This window comes from Triturus cristatus, chromosome 4_1, assembly GCF_964204655.1.
Source record: "Triturus cristatus chromosome 4_1, aTriCri1.1, whole genome shotgun sequence".
NCBI lineage: Eukaryota > Metazoa > Chordata > Amphibia > Caudata > Salamandridae > Triturus > Triturus cristatus.
In genome coordinates, this window is record NC_140585.1 from 809,151,888 (window position 1) to 809,169,110 (window position 17,223).

The following is a 17,223-nucleotide window of genomic DNA, read 5'->3' on the forward strand; positions in this document are numbered from 1 at the left end:
CGGCAGCAGCACTAGCTTGCTGGCAGACCCTGGAGGATGTTACCCGGAGCACTGGGTGCTTCCTGGAGGAGCTCTCTGGTGCATGTAATCATAACTCCAACACCATTAACGGTGTTGGGGCATGATTCCAACATGTTTGTTACCAAACATGCTGAGGTTTGGCACAGCCTATATATAGTTAGCCATTGTGTAATGACACATGGGCACTATATGAATCAAAATGGCTGACCGCACTTATAAAGTCTGTGGAAATGACTGTGAGGTTTTTAGTGGGTGTCCTGCTTGTGTAGTGCACTCTCACACTTATAATCTAGCACTGTGCCTTCAGAATTGAAAGGCCTAGGGGTGACATAGGTTTTAAGTGCAGTGACCTCAGATACAAGAAAACAAATATCTGTTGTAAGTGGTGCTAGCACCAACTTACACAGTTTGCAATGGCAGGCCTGTAGTCACAGTTTGAGTGGTCTCTCAGAGGGGCATAATGCATGCTGCAGCCCATGGTAGACACCTTGTGTACCTATGCCCTGGGTACCTTAGAACCATCTACCAGGGACTTAAATGGATACACCAGTAGCCAAGAAGGGCTTATGGTCTGTCTGAATCATGAAGTGAGTACTAAACAGTTATGGCCTCAACCTCTTCAAGTCCCAGACCACAGCAAAGGCTTCCCTCCCAATAGCTGACCAACGTTTCTCCCTGGGGTCAACACTTCTGCTTATGAAAGCTACTAATTGGTCCTGGCCCTCTGCATTAAGTTGTAAAAAAGAATAATTCTACCCGTATCTCAGAAGCATCTCTTTGGACAATGAAGTTTTTGGTGTAACCAGGACTTTGCAGAATGGGAGCAGATCATATGGCCTGCTTAAGGTCATCAAATGCCTTCTGACAGCTAACTGTCCACTGAACTTTCTTAGGCATTCTTTTGGAGGTGAGACCACTAAGGGGGTGGGGAGCTACAATGGACCCATACCCCTTAACAAATCTCCTGTAGTCTCCAGTCAGGCCCAAGAAAGCTCTGACCTAAGTCTGAGTAGTGGGAGCAACCCAGTCCATTGTGGTCTGGATTTTGCTCTCCAATGGTTGAACTTAGTCTCCACCTACCAGGTGACCCAAGTATATAACCTTGTTCTGCCCTTTCTTGCACCTTGTGGCCTTAATAGCGTGGCCTGCCTTTTGCTTGCCTCAGAATATTTCTGAGGTGGACCAGGTGATCTTCCTAGGTGGAAGTAAAGACAGCAATATCATCTCGATATGCTGCACTATAGGCTTGCAGGCCTGTGAGAACTTTGTTCCCCAACCTCTGAAATGTGGCAGGTGCATTCTTTAAGCCAAAAGGCATTCCAATAAATTGATAATACCCACTAGGGGTTGAAAATGCTATTTTTGGCTTAGCACCCTCAGAGAGTCTGATCTGCCAGCAGTCAGATCAAATGTACTAAGATAATTGGCTGAGACCAGAGTATCAATTAGCTCACCTACCAGGGGAACTGGATGGTCATCAGTCCTGGTGACTGCATTGAGGGCTCTGTAGTCTACACAAAACCTCATCTCTCTCTTACCATCTTGGGTGTGAGATTTTGGTACAAGGACTACTGGACTACCCCAAGGAATATCTGAAGGCCCAATTACCCCTAATTCCAGCATCTTTTGAACCTCAGTCCTGATGGAATCTCTGACATGGCCAGGCTCTCTGTAGATTTTATTCTTCACAGGCAAACTGTCACCTGTGTCCACTTTATGGGACACCAGGTGGTTTGAGTGGGAGTCATAGAAAACAAATGGGTGAACTGATTAAGAACCTTTCTGCAATCAGCTTGCTGCTGGTCAGAAAGGCTGCCTGCTAAGGCTACTCCATCACCTGAGCCATCAACAGGGTCCTGACAGAGGAGATTGGGGAGAGGGTCACTCTCTTCCTCCTGTCCCTCATCAGTGGCCAATAGCAAGCTTATGGCAGTCCTGTCAACAAAAGGCTTTAAGTGGTTCACATGAAGTACCCTGTGGAGACTTCTGGGAGTACCGAGGTCAACCAAATAGGTGACCTCACCTTTTTTCTCAAGGATGGTGTGGGGATCACTGCACTTGTCCTGGAGAGCTGCTGGGGCCACAGCCTCCGACACCCATTCTTTCTGTCTTGGCTGATAAACGCTCAGTACATCCTTTTGGTCATGCTAAGCTCTCTGAAGCTCCTGGCTGGCCTCAATGTTTTTACTGGCCTTTTTCATGTACTCAGCCATACGTGAACGCAGGCCAAGGACATAGTCCACAATATCTTGTTTAGGAGGTTTGTGAGGCTACTCCCAGCCCTCCTTAACCAGAAACAATGGACCCCTACGTGGATGTCCAAACAGAAGTTCAAATAGGCTGTAGCCCACCCCCTTCTGAGGAACCTCTCTGTAGGCAAAGAGAAGGCAGGGTAGTAAGATATCCCATTTTCACCTAAGCTTTTCTGAGAGTCCCATGGGCATACCCTTGAGGGTCTTGCTGAACCTTTCAACAAGCCCATTAGACTGTGGATGATAGGGTGTGGTAAACTTGTAGTTTACACCACACTCTTTCCACATGGCAGTAATGTAACTAGACATGAGGTTTGTACCTCTGTCTGTCAAGACCTCCTTAGGAAATCCCACTCTCGAAAAGACTCCCAGAAGGGCCCTAGCCACTGCAGAAGCTGCAGTGGTCCTAAGGGGAATAACCTCTAGATACCTAGTGGCATTTCCTCTCAAAGGGAACCCCAACCACTGGAAGTGGAATTAAGGGGGCTTTGTAGTGCCACTTGCCTTACCACTGGCTTGGCAAGTCACACAGCAGTGACAAAACTCCTTGGTGTCTTCAGACATGTGGCGCCAGTGAAAATGAGGGACAAGCCTGTCCCAAGTCTTTCTATGCCCAGGATGTCGTGCACGGAGGATGTCATGTGCTAGGGATAGCAGAAAACCCCTGAACTTCTGAGGTATTGCCAATCTCCTGGTGGCACCAGGCTTGGGGTATTTACACTCAGAGAACAGGAGCCCATCTTCAGGGTAGAGTAAGGAACGTCAGTGCATTCCCAGGACATTTCAAGCAGGCTGCATTTGTCAGCCTCCTTGCGGCATATCAGTCAGCTATTTGCCGCTTTGCTCGTGGCCCATGATACAGCTGACGATTAAGACGAACTCGAGGAGGAGGAAGGTGCGTGGCTTAGTGGTTGCTAAGCAGTCATGACGCGAACCGGAGACGCGTAAGCCATCTGTCTAGTGACGCGGCTGTGTTCAAGAGGCAGGGGAGCTCTGCGGTAATGAAGGATACCAGGACAAGGAAGGAAGGGGATAAGGTTTAAGAATGTATAGAGGCAGTCAAGAGCCGATGGCTAGCACATAAAAACAGAATGAAATCATGTCAATAAAGCAGTTAGTAGGGAACACAGAGATGCATGAAGGGAAAAACGGCACAGAGAATAAATTATATCAAGGATACAAAGAATTGTAAACATTCAATTAGGAGGCAGGACATAAATATACATATATTACTCCAGAAGTCAATGGCATAGAGCAGGCAATAAGGGTCTTACAGATCAAACATGTGTGAACATATAAGTCACATGGTTCAGTGAAGGAGAGGATCATCTGCATGCTGACAGCACAAGTGTCTGAACAGCCTCATTCAGTCTAGGATAGAGATTAATTGTCTAAAACTGCAACATGTGTGCATTCTTCTGCAGTGTTCAAACCATGGTTAATGGAATTGCAATGTTCCATCCACTTGCATTCCATTCTTTACAGGATTTGGGTGACTTGTCACTCTAAGTCATCTGCTGTGAGTCTTTTCCAAAAAAGTAAGCGACCATGGGTGTATTTGCTACTGCACATCTGATCCTGATGCGCCACTCCAATCTACCACAATCTACCTCACTGCAATCTACCACAATCTACCCCACTCCACCTCTATCTACCCACTCCACTTCATTCTACCCCACTCCAATCCAACCAATCTATTCCACTCCACCCCAATCTACCACACCCCACTCCTCTCTACCACAATCTACCCCACTCCACTCAACCTCTATCTACCCACTCCACTTCATTCTACCCCACTCCAATCCAACCAATCTATTCCACTCCATCCCAATCTACCACACCCCACTCCTCTCTACCCCAATCAACACTACTCCACTAAAGTTTACCCCACTCCAGTCTACCACACTCCACTCAAATCCACCCTATTCCATTCCAATCTAACGCACTCCACCCCAAACCATAACACTCAACCCCACTCCAATCTATCACACTCTACTTTACCCCAATCGACCCTGCTCCAATCTATCCCACTTCAATCTACCCCACTCCAACCTATCCCACTCCAATCTATTCCAATCTACCCCATTCCACTCCAATCTGTCCCAAGCCACCCAATCTACCCCACTCCACCCTAATCTACACCACTTCACCCCACTCCAATCTACCCCACCCCACTATACCCCTCTCCAATCTACCCCACTCCACTCCAATCTACCCTACTCCACTCCAGTCTACCTCACTGGACACCAATCTAACTCAATCCACTCCACTATGATGCAATCTACCGCACTCTACTAAAATCAACCCCAATTTACCCTACTTCAATCTACCCTACTCCACTCAACTATACTCCAATCCACTCTAATCTACTCCAATCTAGCCCACTCCAATCTACTCGACTCCACTCTAGTCTAACCCAATCTACCCCACTCAACTCCAATCTACCCCATTCCACCACACTCCACTCCACTCTTCCCCAACTTACCCTACTCCATTCTACCCCACTCCACTCCAACCTATGCCACTATCTACGCCACTCCACTCAGATCTACCCCACTCCACTCCAATCTATCCCAAGCCACCCAATCTATCCCACCCCACTATACCCCACTCCAATATACACCATCCCACTCCAATCTACCCCACCCCACTCCAATCTACTCTATTCCTCTCCAATCTGCCCCAATCTATCTCATCCAACTCCAATCTAACCCAATCCACTCCACTATGATCCAATCTACCCACTCTACTCAAATCAACCCCAATGTACCCTACTTCAATCTATCCCACTCCAATCTACCCCACTTCACTCCAATGCACTCAACTCTACCCCACTCCCAGTGGTGTAACGAAACTTGAGGGGCCCCCCTACAAAGTACATGGAGGGTCCCCCCTACCACTTTGATCCCAGACCCAGTTAGTGTACTGTTCTGAGGGGGGGGGGCTGGAACTCAGGGGCACTGCAGGGGCAAGTGTTACACCACTGCCCACTCTACTCCAATCTATCCTACTCCACTAAATCTAACACAATCAACCCCACAATACTCTACTCTGATCTACCCCACTCCACTTTACCCCAATCTGCCGCACTCCACTTGAATCTGCCCCACTCTGCTCCAGTCTATCCCACTTTACTACAGTCTGTCCAACTGCACCCCAATCTACCCCCTCCACCCCAATCTACACCATGTCATCCCACTCCAATATACTCCATCCCACCATACTTCACTCCAATCTACTCCACCCCACTCCAATCTACCCCACTACACTCCAATCTACCCCAGTCTATCCCACTCTACTCCAATCTTCTCCAATCTACCCCAATCCACTCTAACTCAATCTAATCTACCCCTATCTTCTCAAATCAACCCCAATCTACTCACTCCAATTTACATGGGGTGGCTCCTCCGCTAAGGCGGAGGAGCGTCGCCCCACTGCTTTTCAGCACTGCAAAAAAGGAGGGAAAAAAATGATAATAACCCAATGTTAATACCATTTTATTTTTCAGTGCTTTGGCATTTTTGCGAGTGGGATGGGACATGGCTTGGCAGAGCAGGGGGGAGAAGTTTTGGCACTCTCTAAGTGCGCATGATTGTTTGGCCGGCTGTCTTGGGCCAGCCAAACAGCCATGCGCACTTTGTATATTCTCCACCGGCTGTATTGTAGAGCCTGGGTGGAGAACATGCCCAGGCTAACAATTCCTGTCTGAGCGCCGAACCGCTGTGCTCAGACCAATCACAACACTGCATTACAGCATTGTGATTGGTTTAGGGGAGCCTGGGTGCTTACTGCTTCTCGTTTACACAGAAGGAACAGGACAAAGAAGAGGCGGCGGCCAGCCAGCTGGCCAGGGCAGTAAGGTGATCTTTTTTTCAAACCCCCCTCCCCGCCCCACTACTGCTGCCTGGGAACAAGCACCACTGCAATTTACTCCACTCCAATCTATCCCACTTTACTCCAATCTACTCCAATGCAATCTATCTCACTCAACTCCAATCTACCCCTCTCCACTCAATCTAACCCGATCAAGCCTACCCCTCTCCACTCTAATCTACCCCAAACTACCCCACTTCACTCCAATCTACACTACTCTCCTCAAATCTACCCCACTCCACTCCAATCTACCCCACTCCACTAAATCTAACGCTATCAACCCTACCCAACTCCACTCTAATCTACCCCATTCCACTCTTCCCCAGTCTACCACGCACCACTCGAATTTACCCCCTTCGCTCCAATCTACCTCAATCTACTCCACTCCACTCTACTCCAATCTACCACAGTCAAATCTACCCCACTCCACTCTAATCTACCCCAATCCAACCTACGCAAATCTACCCGACTCCAATCTAGCCCAATCAAACACATTCCACTCCAATTTATGCGAGTCCACTCCAATCTACCCCACTCCACTCAACTTCTCTTCACTCCAATCTACCTAACTGCACTCCAATCTAACCCAATCCACCCTAATTAGCCCCGCTCTCCTCCGATCTACTGTTCAGATCTATGCATTCTGCAATTGAAATAAGGTATATTGTGCAGACTACCCGAGTAATGGAATTTTGCTAATTTTTATTGTTAATTAGGTATTTTCAAAAATTAGAGTATCATGTTGATTTCCTTTTAAATTGTTATGGTTTTAATTAGCTATACAATTAACGTATTACTTACTTACTTCCTTACTCTGATCTACCCAATTCCAGTCTACCACACTCTATTCCAATTTACCCTACTCTTCTCCAGTCTCCACTTCACTACATTCTATCCCACTCCACTCACATTGGCAAGACCTATTGGCTTTGTTAATGCTTGATAGAAAATGTGGATAGTGACATGCCGTTTTGAAGACCTCACTGATTTTAGGGGCAGGGGTGAATCCAAAAACCACACTGAAAGAGTGCCCACAATTTGTGTGCAATTTTGACTGGGATTGAGGTGTGCCTTGTTCCTCTGGCTAATACAGAGAGAAGGATGCAGGATTGATAGGGCCCATGAATATTTATTTTTTGTTACTGCTTAGCCACAACCAGCTGTTCTGCATCTGGGAATGGGCCTGTGAAATGCAGTGGGAAAAATTTACAGGTTTGCGAGCCTCTTCTTCAAGATTGAGTTGTAACTGAGTGTCACCTACATACATATGATATCCAATATTGTAGCAGTTTAAGATGCCCTCAAGAGGGGCCGTGGAAGAGATGATTGGATGTCAAACCATTGAGGAACAAATATTGCTTGGTCAAAATATTGATGCCTAAATATCGAGTACCAAAATATTGGAAAGGTAAGTGGTTTATAGTTAACTACAGATTTACTCTTCTTAACTCCCTATCTACCTACCTTGAAAATTGGCATGGTACATGTATGTGAAGTTAAGAATAACAAATCTGTACTTACCTATTTTTACTTCCTTCATAATATATTTGTTTTTGATATTTAAGCTTGCATGCTTTGGCCCCACAATATTTGTCTTCGGTATTCTGGTGGAAAACCATCAGAGATAAATAGCGCTGGTGACATTGAGGTACACCTCATTTGATGTCCCAGATACTGCAGAATAATTCGCCTCATATGACTTGATGGGAGCCCTGTTCTAAGAATGGAGCACCCCAGGACAGCACTTTGACTCTGATGCCTGCCAATGGAGACTGTCTTTTGATCATTAGCTGATGGTCAACGGTGCCATGTGGCTGAGTGGTCACTAGGGTTTAGTCGATAGGAGTAACCCAGATTTCGGGTTTGGGTTTGAGGATTGGCCAGCATAGGCTCTCATGGTTGCAAGACTCACTGATGTTCTCAGACACTCCTGGCATTAAAGGCCCAGCACATTCAGCGAGCACATGGGACACATTGGAGTCTCTCCCTCTATGGGAATATGACGTCTGATGGGTGCACAGAGAACAGCGCATCCTGACCTTCATTTCCATTTGTGATGCTGTATCACCTACGAGCAAGGCCACTGGAATTATGCAATTGTGCGGCCGCTGCGTTTTTCGCATAATTATAGCTTTGCCACATTTGCCTCATAATCCACCATCTGCTGCATAATTTGCAGAGGTTAACTAAACAAAAATGTGTTTCTAGCTCAAACGGTTCAAGTTACTAAAAGCACAGTGACACGTGTTGCTGCGCAGTGAAAGGCCCTTTCCAAGGCTTGACTGGTCAAATTTCTGGTAGCTTATTGCTATATTTGAGTGTTAAACTGGAACAAATGGGGTGTAACCAATGCCCAGGTAGTGTTAACAAGTGCACAAATATCAAAACAACGATGTAATACTATCATAAAATGTGCTGCATTAAGTCACATAATTTGGCTTTCCTGACCGCATAATTTATTCAATCCTGCCGCATAATTTGGCCCTCCCCTGCCGCATAATTCCAGAGGCACTGCCTAGGAGTAAAGAATCGCTCCTGAGGCATTATGCACAGAAAGAATACTTAAGGTGCCAACCGCAATCTCTGTACCAGACAATGTTTTGTGGCTGGATTAGGTGTTTTGCTAACATATGCGGTAACCGTGCTCGGAGTTCGCTCAGCGTCCCTCGATGCCTGCTTTCTATCTTAACTCTCATTTAGTTTGACGTGTCTCCTTACTATGGCATCTTCTCTAAGGTGTGAGAACAAAAGAGGGGATAGGCCGGTAGGTATGCTTCTTTACCATTGTAACGAATTGTCGTTTGCAGATTAAGAACCAATGTCTTGCCCAAGATCACACAGTGTGGCTCCGTGAACGAACCAGCTCTTTTCTTTGCACAGTTTACAGCGAATCTTCTGCCTAATCGTGACAAGTGCATGATGGTCTCTGCAGATCCTTGTCAGTAGTTCTCAAAGGTGGATTGAGGTACGTGTTTCCGTTTAATTATTTGTCATAGGACAGCTGCCGGCCATATTCATAGCACTGCAGGAGTCTGGCATCGCTTACAATGAGTTTAGCACTTTTTGGAATTATGTCAGAATTGAATTACGAATTCGTGGGAAAACGAACATGCGTAATTCATGTAAAATTGAATTGGTTACAATACGTTGGAGTTTGTAATTCAGCCGCAGATTACTGCAGTAAGAGGTTGTTGACTGGACGGACCTGCTGTAAAGATCTGTGATCGACTTGTAGCTTGGCGCGTCCAACTAGTCCTCTGAAGTAACCGAACGAGACGCGCAGCGCTCTATAAAATGTGCAATGGCAAAAACAAAGCAAATTGTACAGTTTAAATAAAAATGCCAACTAAACCGGTTAGATACAAAAACAGAAATTGTGAGTTTTGGGGGCCACTGCCAAGCTGTCTCTTAAATTGTCTCAAGGGCAGTTTAGTAGATGCCGGAAAGACATGCTATGGGCCACAAAATTATCCGATGTAAACCGTGTTTACTGATTAAACTGCACTCGTTTTATTTTATTTTTTGTCATTTTTTTTTTTTTTTTGCAGTTTATATAGCGCAAGCGTGACCCGGAGATATCATTACTTCGAACAACCGCCTTACTTAGCCCTCCTGTCATGTTTATTGCTGTCAATACACTTTAATCAATAACATGATCAGGAAGAAACAGCGTTAACCTATGGATATAGTATTGTAGATGTACAAAAAAATATGAACGAAAAGAAAAAATAATAATATTGGTAGTACATTTTCTCTATTTTAAAGACCAGTGACATTTGTACAGTTTCGTTTGTTTTTGCACCTTTCCGTGTATTTGTTAAACTTATTTTCCTGATCTATGCCAGGCACTTTGAAAAACGTGATCGTGGGATGTGTAATAAATAAATGCCTGTTAATGAGATATGTTGTGTGCGAATTATACGCATCTAATCTAATATCCAAAATAAGAAAAAGCAAAGTGTGTGTACTGAAAATGTTTTCAGTGTACACAATACGAGCGTTACTTAATTCGTGACAGTATCACATACCATAGGACTCGTATGTTCAAAGTGTGTTCATAATATTAAACTGCCCCCTTCTCTTCTCTATTCGCCCCAGTGGAATACCGTTCTCTGTGCTGCGTGGTGTCCACATCGACACCGTTTTGCAACGTGCTGTTTAGGAGTGCTGTGCGCTGTGCCCTCGTGTGCAGTGGCTGTGCAGATCAACTGCGCTCGGTGGCGCCGCTAGGAGGCGAGCAGTGTGTAGTCTTCAGGATAAGACATCTTTCCGTGCTGCCTGTCGCTCACCCTGGTGTAGAGCAGTGCGCTGCGCGGCGACCCCTGCCGTGCTCCCTGTGATGTGTTTCGCCCTCGCGGGTGAGCGCAGTGCTCCTAGTGTTATGAAGCGACTCCTGGGAGGAAGGGGAGGTGGAGCTGCAGGCTATTCCGTGCGTGGTACGTTGCCGCCGCCGCGTGGTGCCGCCCGGTGGAGGGCAGGAGCAGTGCTTAACAAAAGCCCACGCAGTGCTGGGGGGAGAGGGGGAGGCATCTCCGGGGGCCCCATCCGGTACTGGCCGTCCTCTGGCCTGAGAGCGTCGGGTGGGTCCGGAGTGTAGGGGGCCCCAGCATGTACCTCGCAAAGGTGGGGTGGGGGGGAGGGACGGGTCAAGTTTCCTTACGGCACTGGGCAGGAGCGCGTGCTTGTGAGCTTGTGTTCGTGAGCTGCATGTGCTGTCCACGCTATCCATTCTAAATCGAGAGCTCCCACTGTCGACAGTGAATGTAGCGCTGTATTCTGTGGTGTGCTGTATTAGTCCACGGGGCTCCTCGTGCGGAATGGTAGGAGCTCTCTCCATTGCATAAGCCCTGTGAAGTACAGATAGCCTTGGTGTGTGACGCTCCGTCCTGGGCTGCTCTGTGTGCTGCGCTTTGTAGGGTACTTATGCTTGAGTACCCCTGGTTAAGTGCAGCCTGTGCTGTGCAAGCCCGTTGGATGCGGTATGCCCTGGGATTGATGGGGGTGGCGTTGCTGTGCTGTGTGGCTCCGCTTGGCGGGGACCAGAGTGCAGCTCATCACACGCGCAGCGCGCGACCCCTCCCGTATACCAGTGCTTGTTGTTTTTTCAGCGCATGCTAGTAGTAAGTGAGGCTGGTCAAGCACCACCCTTTGATCACACACCTCCTCACTCACACTGACATCCCTCCAATCCCCGCCCAGCAGCTTGGCCAGCAGCACCAGCCACAGACCAACAGAGAGCAGAGCAGCGCGTGCCACACACGCCACACGACAGGGCCAAGGGACCAAGCAGCAGAGCACAAGAAGCAGGGAGCGCAGCACAGCGACCGCGCACAGAGCACAAGGACCGTACAGCAGAGGAAAAGAACAAGAAAGCACAAGACAGGGACCAATCAGCAGAGCCAAGGACCAGGCAACGTAGTACAGGAACCAGTTAACATAGCATAGGGACCAGGTAACATAGCACCGGGACCAGGTAACATAGCATAGGGACCAGGCAACATAGCACAGGGACCAGGCGACAAAGCACAGGCAAGTGACGGCAGCACGACACAACGACCAGGCATCAGGGGAGAGGAGCAAGGCAACAAAGCTCGCCGACCAAGCAGGAGAGCACCGGGAACAGGCAGCAGAGCACAGAAGGCTGGTGGGCTGCATTGCATAGGGGCTAGCTAGGCAGCAGGGCACAGGGAGCAGACAGCACAAGGACCAGACAGCAGAACATAGGAGACAGGTAGACAACAGTGACTGAGGCTAGGCAACAGAGGACGTCACCTATCCGCAAAGCGCTAAGAAGACACAGTAACAAAGTACAGGAGCCAGACAAGGACCAGGCACAGAGCAGAGGACGCCCGCAGCGCGCGCGGAAGCAGCATGGCCCCGACAGCTGCCCTCTTTCTCTGCACGGCCCTCCTGTGGTTCGCGGAGCCCTCCCAGGGCGGGCAGCACGAGGACTCTCTGTACATGTGGATCGACGCTCACCAAGCCCGGGTCCTTATAGGTAACATCTCTCTCTCCTCTTGGAATTTACTGTAGCCAGGGGGGTGTTGGAGGTCGGTTGCACGTGGTGAATTCCGCTAAAAGAGCAGTGTTCTCTGCAGCATGCTTGCGTATTATTGCATGTCTACAGTGTTTAAAAGGTGTTCACAATGACATTTTGCTTATCGACTTGTCCGTTTGCATCGCCTCCTGCTTCCCTGTCTGTCTCCCTGTCTTTCTGCCAGCCTGTCCGATTTCCACACAGTGCCATTTGTGCACCAGTAAAACTGCACGTCTTTTCAAATGTATTGGCCCTGTCAATAGAAAATGTGCTGTCTGTAAAAGACAGTGCGGTACATACCACAATGTGCTTTATTAATATACTTTTGACAGTGCGCTCCAAAATGCACCACCAGCTACATAGCGCATCCCTAGCACTATCCTGCCGGATCGGCGTGGCTCATTTGTTCTTCGAGTGACCTTGGACTTTTCACAATCCCCGTGACTTGGGAGATGCAACGCTGATCCACTCTGGACCTCGTCCCGTCACCACTGGCTCGAAGTGATCTGGTTGACGCTTGCCTCGTGGAGGCCACTGTCAGGGAGGGGCTGGCGTTAAAATGTAAGCAGCGCATAGCGTTGACGGCGTTTTGTCGTTAAGGGGTCAGCTCTACTTTAGTGTGTGTTTGTGTGTGAAGCTTGCGTGGATGCCAGTACTGCACCAGTTCTTTGTACTGCCACTGCCTCTGCTAAGCCTGCTCTGGGAGTTAATAACACGTAAAGGTATCTATATGTCCTGTATTTGGTCTGCCTGTGACTGAATCTCACCCGCACCTGTCTTAGATTGACCTTTCTCTTGGCTTGAGCAAAGCTTGCACAGGAATTGCCTGTCCCATAAGTCATCTGGAGCAGCGCTTAATTTGTAGAAGAATGAATACCAGTACCCAAAGCCCTCCTCTGAAGCCCGGCCGGTGCTCTTTAATGTTGACAGGCCACATACCAAGGCTTGTAGTCTTGAATCCACCTCATGACTCTTTAATCCACTGCCAGGCCCCCCCTCCCCTTTATCTCACTCTTTCAGGTTCCTGCTATGCCCCTTTGTGACTTTTTCCCACCTTTCACTGCCTCCTTCTTTCCTGTTTGTGTGTTTTTCCCTCTCTTGCTCTGGTAAAAGTCTGATGAGGAAAAATAAGTGTAGTCCCCAAACATGAGTGCCGAAGCCCCCCACCAGCAACCACCAGCTCAAATTAAGCACTGGATAGGAAAGTGCAGTTCTGCATGTGTTTTGTTTGGAGAAAGGTTCTGTTTGTGCCATAAAAGCTTGCAATGGCTGCCAGTGCCGTGTGAAGAAAGCCTGTACTGTCGATACCAGTGCCATACGTGTTCTCCTTGTCAGGGAAGCTTGCATTGCTGTTGCCTGATCTGCCACTTCTGTGTCCAGGTCATGTATGCAACACGTCTTTTTATATGAAGAACACTTGCACTGCTATCAATGCTACGCCCAGTGCCCTTGGAAAAACATGTTTCTGTGACCATGTCTTCTTCAATGTGCGTATTTACTTTCCTTGCTCAATTATTCTTTCCCTGTCCTTTGTTTTGTTTTATTTCCTTTTGTTTTGTTTTCTCTTCTTTTCCTTTTCTTCGGTGAGTGTTCTAAAACACAGAGTGAAACAGTTACCAATATGGACTGTGGGCAGGTGTTTTGCCCGTAGTTGAAAACAATCGCCCTAAACATGGTTTAAATGTAATTAAAAAGGAAGACAGTGATGACCCTTCTACCTGGTGAACAGATTTAGTTTCACTCTACATGCAGGTTCATGTTTACACCCCAGTGTTGTCCAAGCAGCAGTGCCCAGAGTGCAACAATCCCAAATGAGTTGTATCTCTTTTCAAACTCTGATGTCATGAATCCTAAAGTGGATCCCAGTGGGACATGTTTGTAATGTACATTACCTCTCTGTCAGACTGTTTCTAGTTCGAAAGACATTCTTCTAAAGTCCCTGTATGGGAAACGTCAAGTAAACCCGAAACTCAAAAAAAGTTAGGAATACAGCTGCTGTGCACATAATTAAGTAGGCAGTGCTAACTAAAGCACACTGTAAAGTGTAGTAGTGAGAATTCATTCCTTATGCAAACCTGCAAAGAAAGCAGTCCATCGCAGCCCACTGCAGGCGGGTTTCATTACAGTAGAAAGGCATCGACAAAAGGTAAATGCTGTGATTATGTTAATTCACGTTGGGGAACAACTACATTTAGTTCCGGATGTTTTCCTGTTTGATACATTAGGAGTTTCATTATCTAGTGTCTAAATTCCAAATAACTAGGGTCCCCTCAACATATTTCTTAGCCGACATACATAAGACCAGATGAAACTAAGAGACAGTACGCTGTGAGTATAAAAGCGGAATCACAGAAAATATGTTTATTTTTCTCAATAGATTACTGATGCCTTATGTCACTTCACTATCCTCATATTTATAAAAAATCAAAAGATTGTATTAGGGTTTGCTAGTAGTGTTGGTCGGGTAGTGCTCACTTTGGATGTTTGTGTTTTATATACATAAAAAGAACAACAGGATGGACTGAAAGCCCTCAAATAGTTTTGTCTGGCAGATCAGTGACATATATTGAGCATACTTCTTAGCTGTATGAAATAGGGATGTTTATTTCATACCACAATGATTTTCTATTTATTGGGGAATACTTTTTAGGTTGTGCCTATTAGACAGTCCATGCACCGTCTGTTGCGAGACAAATTGTGGGCTTACCAAGCACATATTGGGTTTGAAGCACACCCATTGCTAACCATTGGTTGGCTCACCTGTCCCTCTCATTTTCTTGCTTACAATTCGATGGCTTGCCTCTTCCATCTTGTGTCTGTCCTGGAGCATTGTCTCTTTACTTGTGTCGTTCCACTGTGCATTGCATACTTTTAAGGACTTATGTTTTCTTTTGTGTTAAGCACTCCACAACAGTGCATGTGTTTTCCAGCTGTCTTCCTAGTGTGCTTTTCTTCCCTTCTCCACACTCCATATTTCTCTCTCTCTCACCCATGTACTTCTTCCCCACCCGCTCCACATTGCTCTCGCTAGTGGTTTTCTCTCTTCACCATGTCTTCTGTTACTTTCCCCATCCTCTCCCTCCTTTCTCACCCCTGCTTCTCCTCCCGATCCCAGTAGTTCCCCCTTTTCTTGCTCGCCCATGTGCTTCTTCCCACTTTGCTCTATCGCCCATTGCTTCTCCTCCCCACCCCTGGCTTCAGTGTTGCTTCACCACCTGCGCCCTCCTCTCTTGCCCTATGCTGCCCCTCCCCACCCCACCCTGGATGTTGCTTCCACCCACCACCTCCCTCATTCTCTCTTTCATGTTTCTTCTCCTGCCCTCTGTTTTGCTTCCTTTCACCTCCCCCCTGACATGTTACTTCTCCCCCCACCTGGCCCTCCATGTTACTCGCGCCTCCCCGACACATCAATAAAGAGAATTTGCTTTCTGTATTTATTAGGCGTGCAAAATGATGCAACCACATTATAGCGCCTCTTTTAAAAAAATGTTTATTTTCTTTAGCCATACTTTACAGCATCAGGGATGCCATTCAACATGGCTAAAAACCATTGCCAAACCCAATAGGTCTCAAAGGAGATATCTGTTGGCCTTACAAATGCTTGTTGCAGCATTGTGGCACTGACATGGGTTCTTCTTTTGCCACATCTCATAGTTGGCTCATGGAGAAAGGATTTGCCGGGAGACTGGAGCTGGAAAGCTATAACAGAGAACAAAGCCATTCAGTATCTAGACTTACTGAGCAAAACCTCTTGGGAGGTCGAATCTACATATATATTCTGTGAGTTCACTTGCTGTCGAATTCTAAGACCTTTCCAAGCAAGTCGAGGATTTAAAATTGAATGTGTCCTTTTTTAGTACAAAGCTCTCACCCCCAAACTTACCATTGGAATATTACCATTGAAAGTATCCTATATACACTCATTTTTAGGTCTCGCCTACGCAGCGCACATGCGCTATTTAGGAGGAGACCTTTAGGAATAGTATCTGTTTTTGGCCAAAAAATGTGCACGCGTTGCATTGCTTTTAATGGCAACGCGTGCACGTTTGGCGATTCCCTTGTGGGAGCGAGCTTTGAAACCATCTGTTTGTAATTAATTTTCAAACAGATGGTGCCCTTGCTCGCTCCCGCAAGGGAAACGCTGTGTGTGCTCTGGGCCGCTCTCCCCCCACCCCTACCACTTTTTTTTTTTGCCGGCGTGAACCACGTGAGTGACAGCAAAGGGGAAAAGCGCTCGCGCTGCGCAACCCCGAAGCCAAGTGTCAGGCAGGGAATAAAGTAAACACAGCCCCGCCCTCCTTGTGATGTTGTTATCTTCCCGTAGCTCGCAACCCCACCTCCACTCCCCCCCCCAAGAGTCCGGCCTCGCGCTGCCTTCTAGTGATGCAAGAGGAAAATGGCTCTGATGTGTTTGGCAACACCGAGGTGGAAAGTTGCAGCATTTGCAGGACTGTTTTAATCTCCGGGAGAGACTTGGGAGTGAAGCACCTTGTCAGCAGTCAGGGGAGAGGGATCAAGGGGAAGGAAGTGGAGCAGGGGGTTGAAGAGAAGGGGCATGGATCCGGACTGTCACTTACACCATTAGCCTCTGTTCCCCTAACAGCAGCATGTGGCATCCGGAGCGGCAGCACAGCTGGAATTTGCTATGAGAGACGCCCGCCCTTGCCCACAGCCTCGAAGGTGCTGCAGCGGCAGGCCACTAAGCCCCCAGCCCCCAGGAACGCTGCCGCGTCCAGCCCGCAGTCAGGATCTCACCTGCTGAGCCCACACCGCCGCCCAAGAGACTTCAAGTACCCCTTTTCTTTTTAACGCCCCCGCCTTCCTACATAAAAAGACCAGGGATCGAAGAGGTGCTGAGGAAATACTCTAGGATAACGCAAAGGAAGCAGCAGGCTCCCCGGCGCTCCGCAGGTAGGGCATAGGGCATTTTCTCTTTCTGGATAGTTTATGTGCTTCTATCGATATATCTCATGCCCTCCCCCACACCCCCGTGCCTAATGTGTCAGTACCGTGGAGGCTGCCAGACCTCGGCTCGGGCTG

At 47.6% G+C, this 17,223-nt stretch overlaps 1 protein-coding gene across 2 annotated transcripts in view; it reads left to right on the top strand.

The window, feature by feature from the left end:
- Positions 1-10,481: 10,481 nt before the first annotated feature.
- The window catches only part of WIF1 (Wnt inhibitory factor 1), a 310,473-nt gene continuing 303,731 nt past the window's right edge, over positions 10,482-17,223 (top strand). The window contains exon 1 of one of the 2 annotated variants that reach the window (XM_085653433.1): positions 10,482-10,582. In XM_085653433.1, coding sequence (XP_085509559.1) covers positions 10,486-10,582 — 97 coding nt within the window. In that variant the 5' untranslated portion in view covers positions 10,482-10,485. Of the gene's footprint in view, positions 10,583-11,370; positions 12,145-17,223 lie in introns of those variants that run through there. The other variant, XM_085653432.1, reaches the window with a different exon arrangement.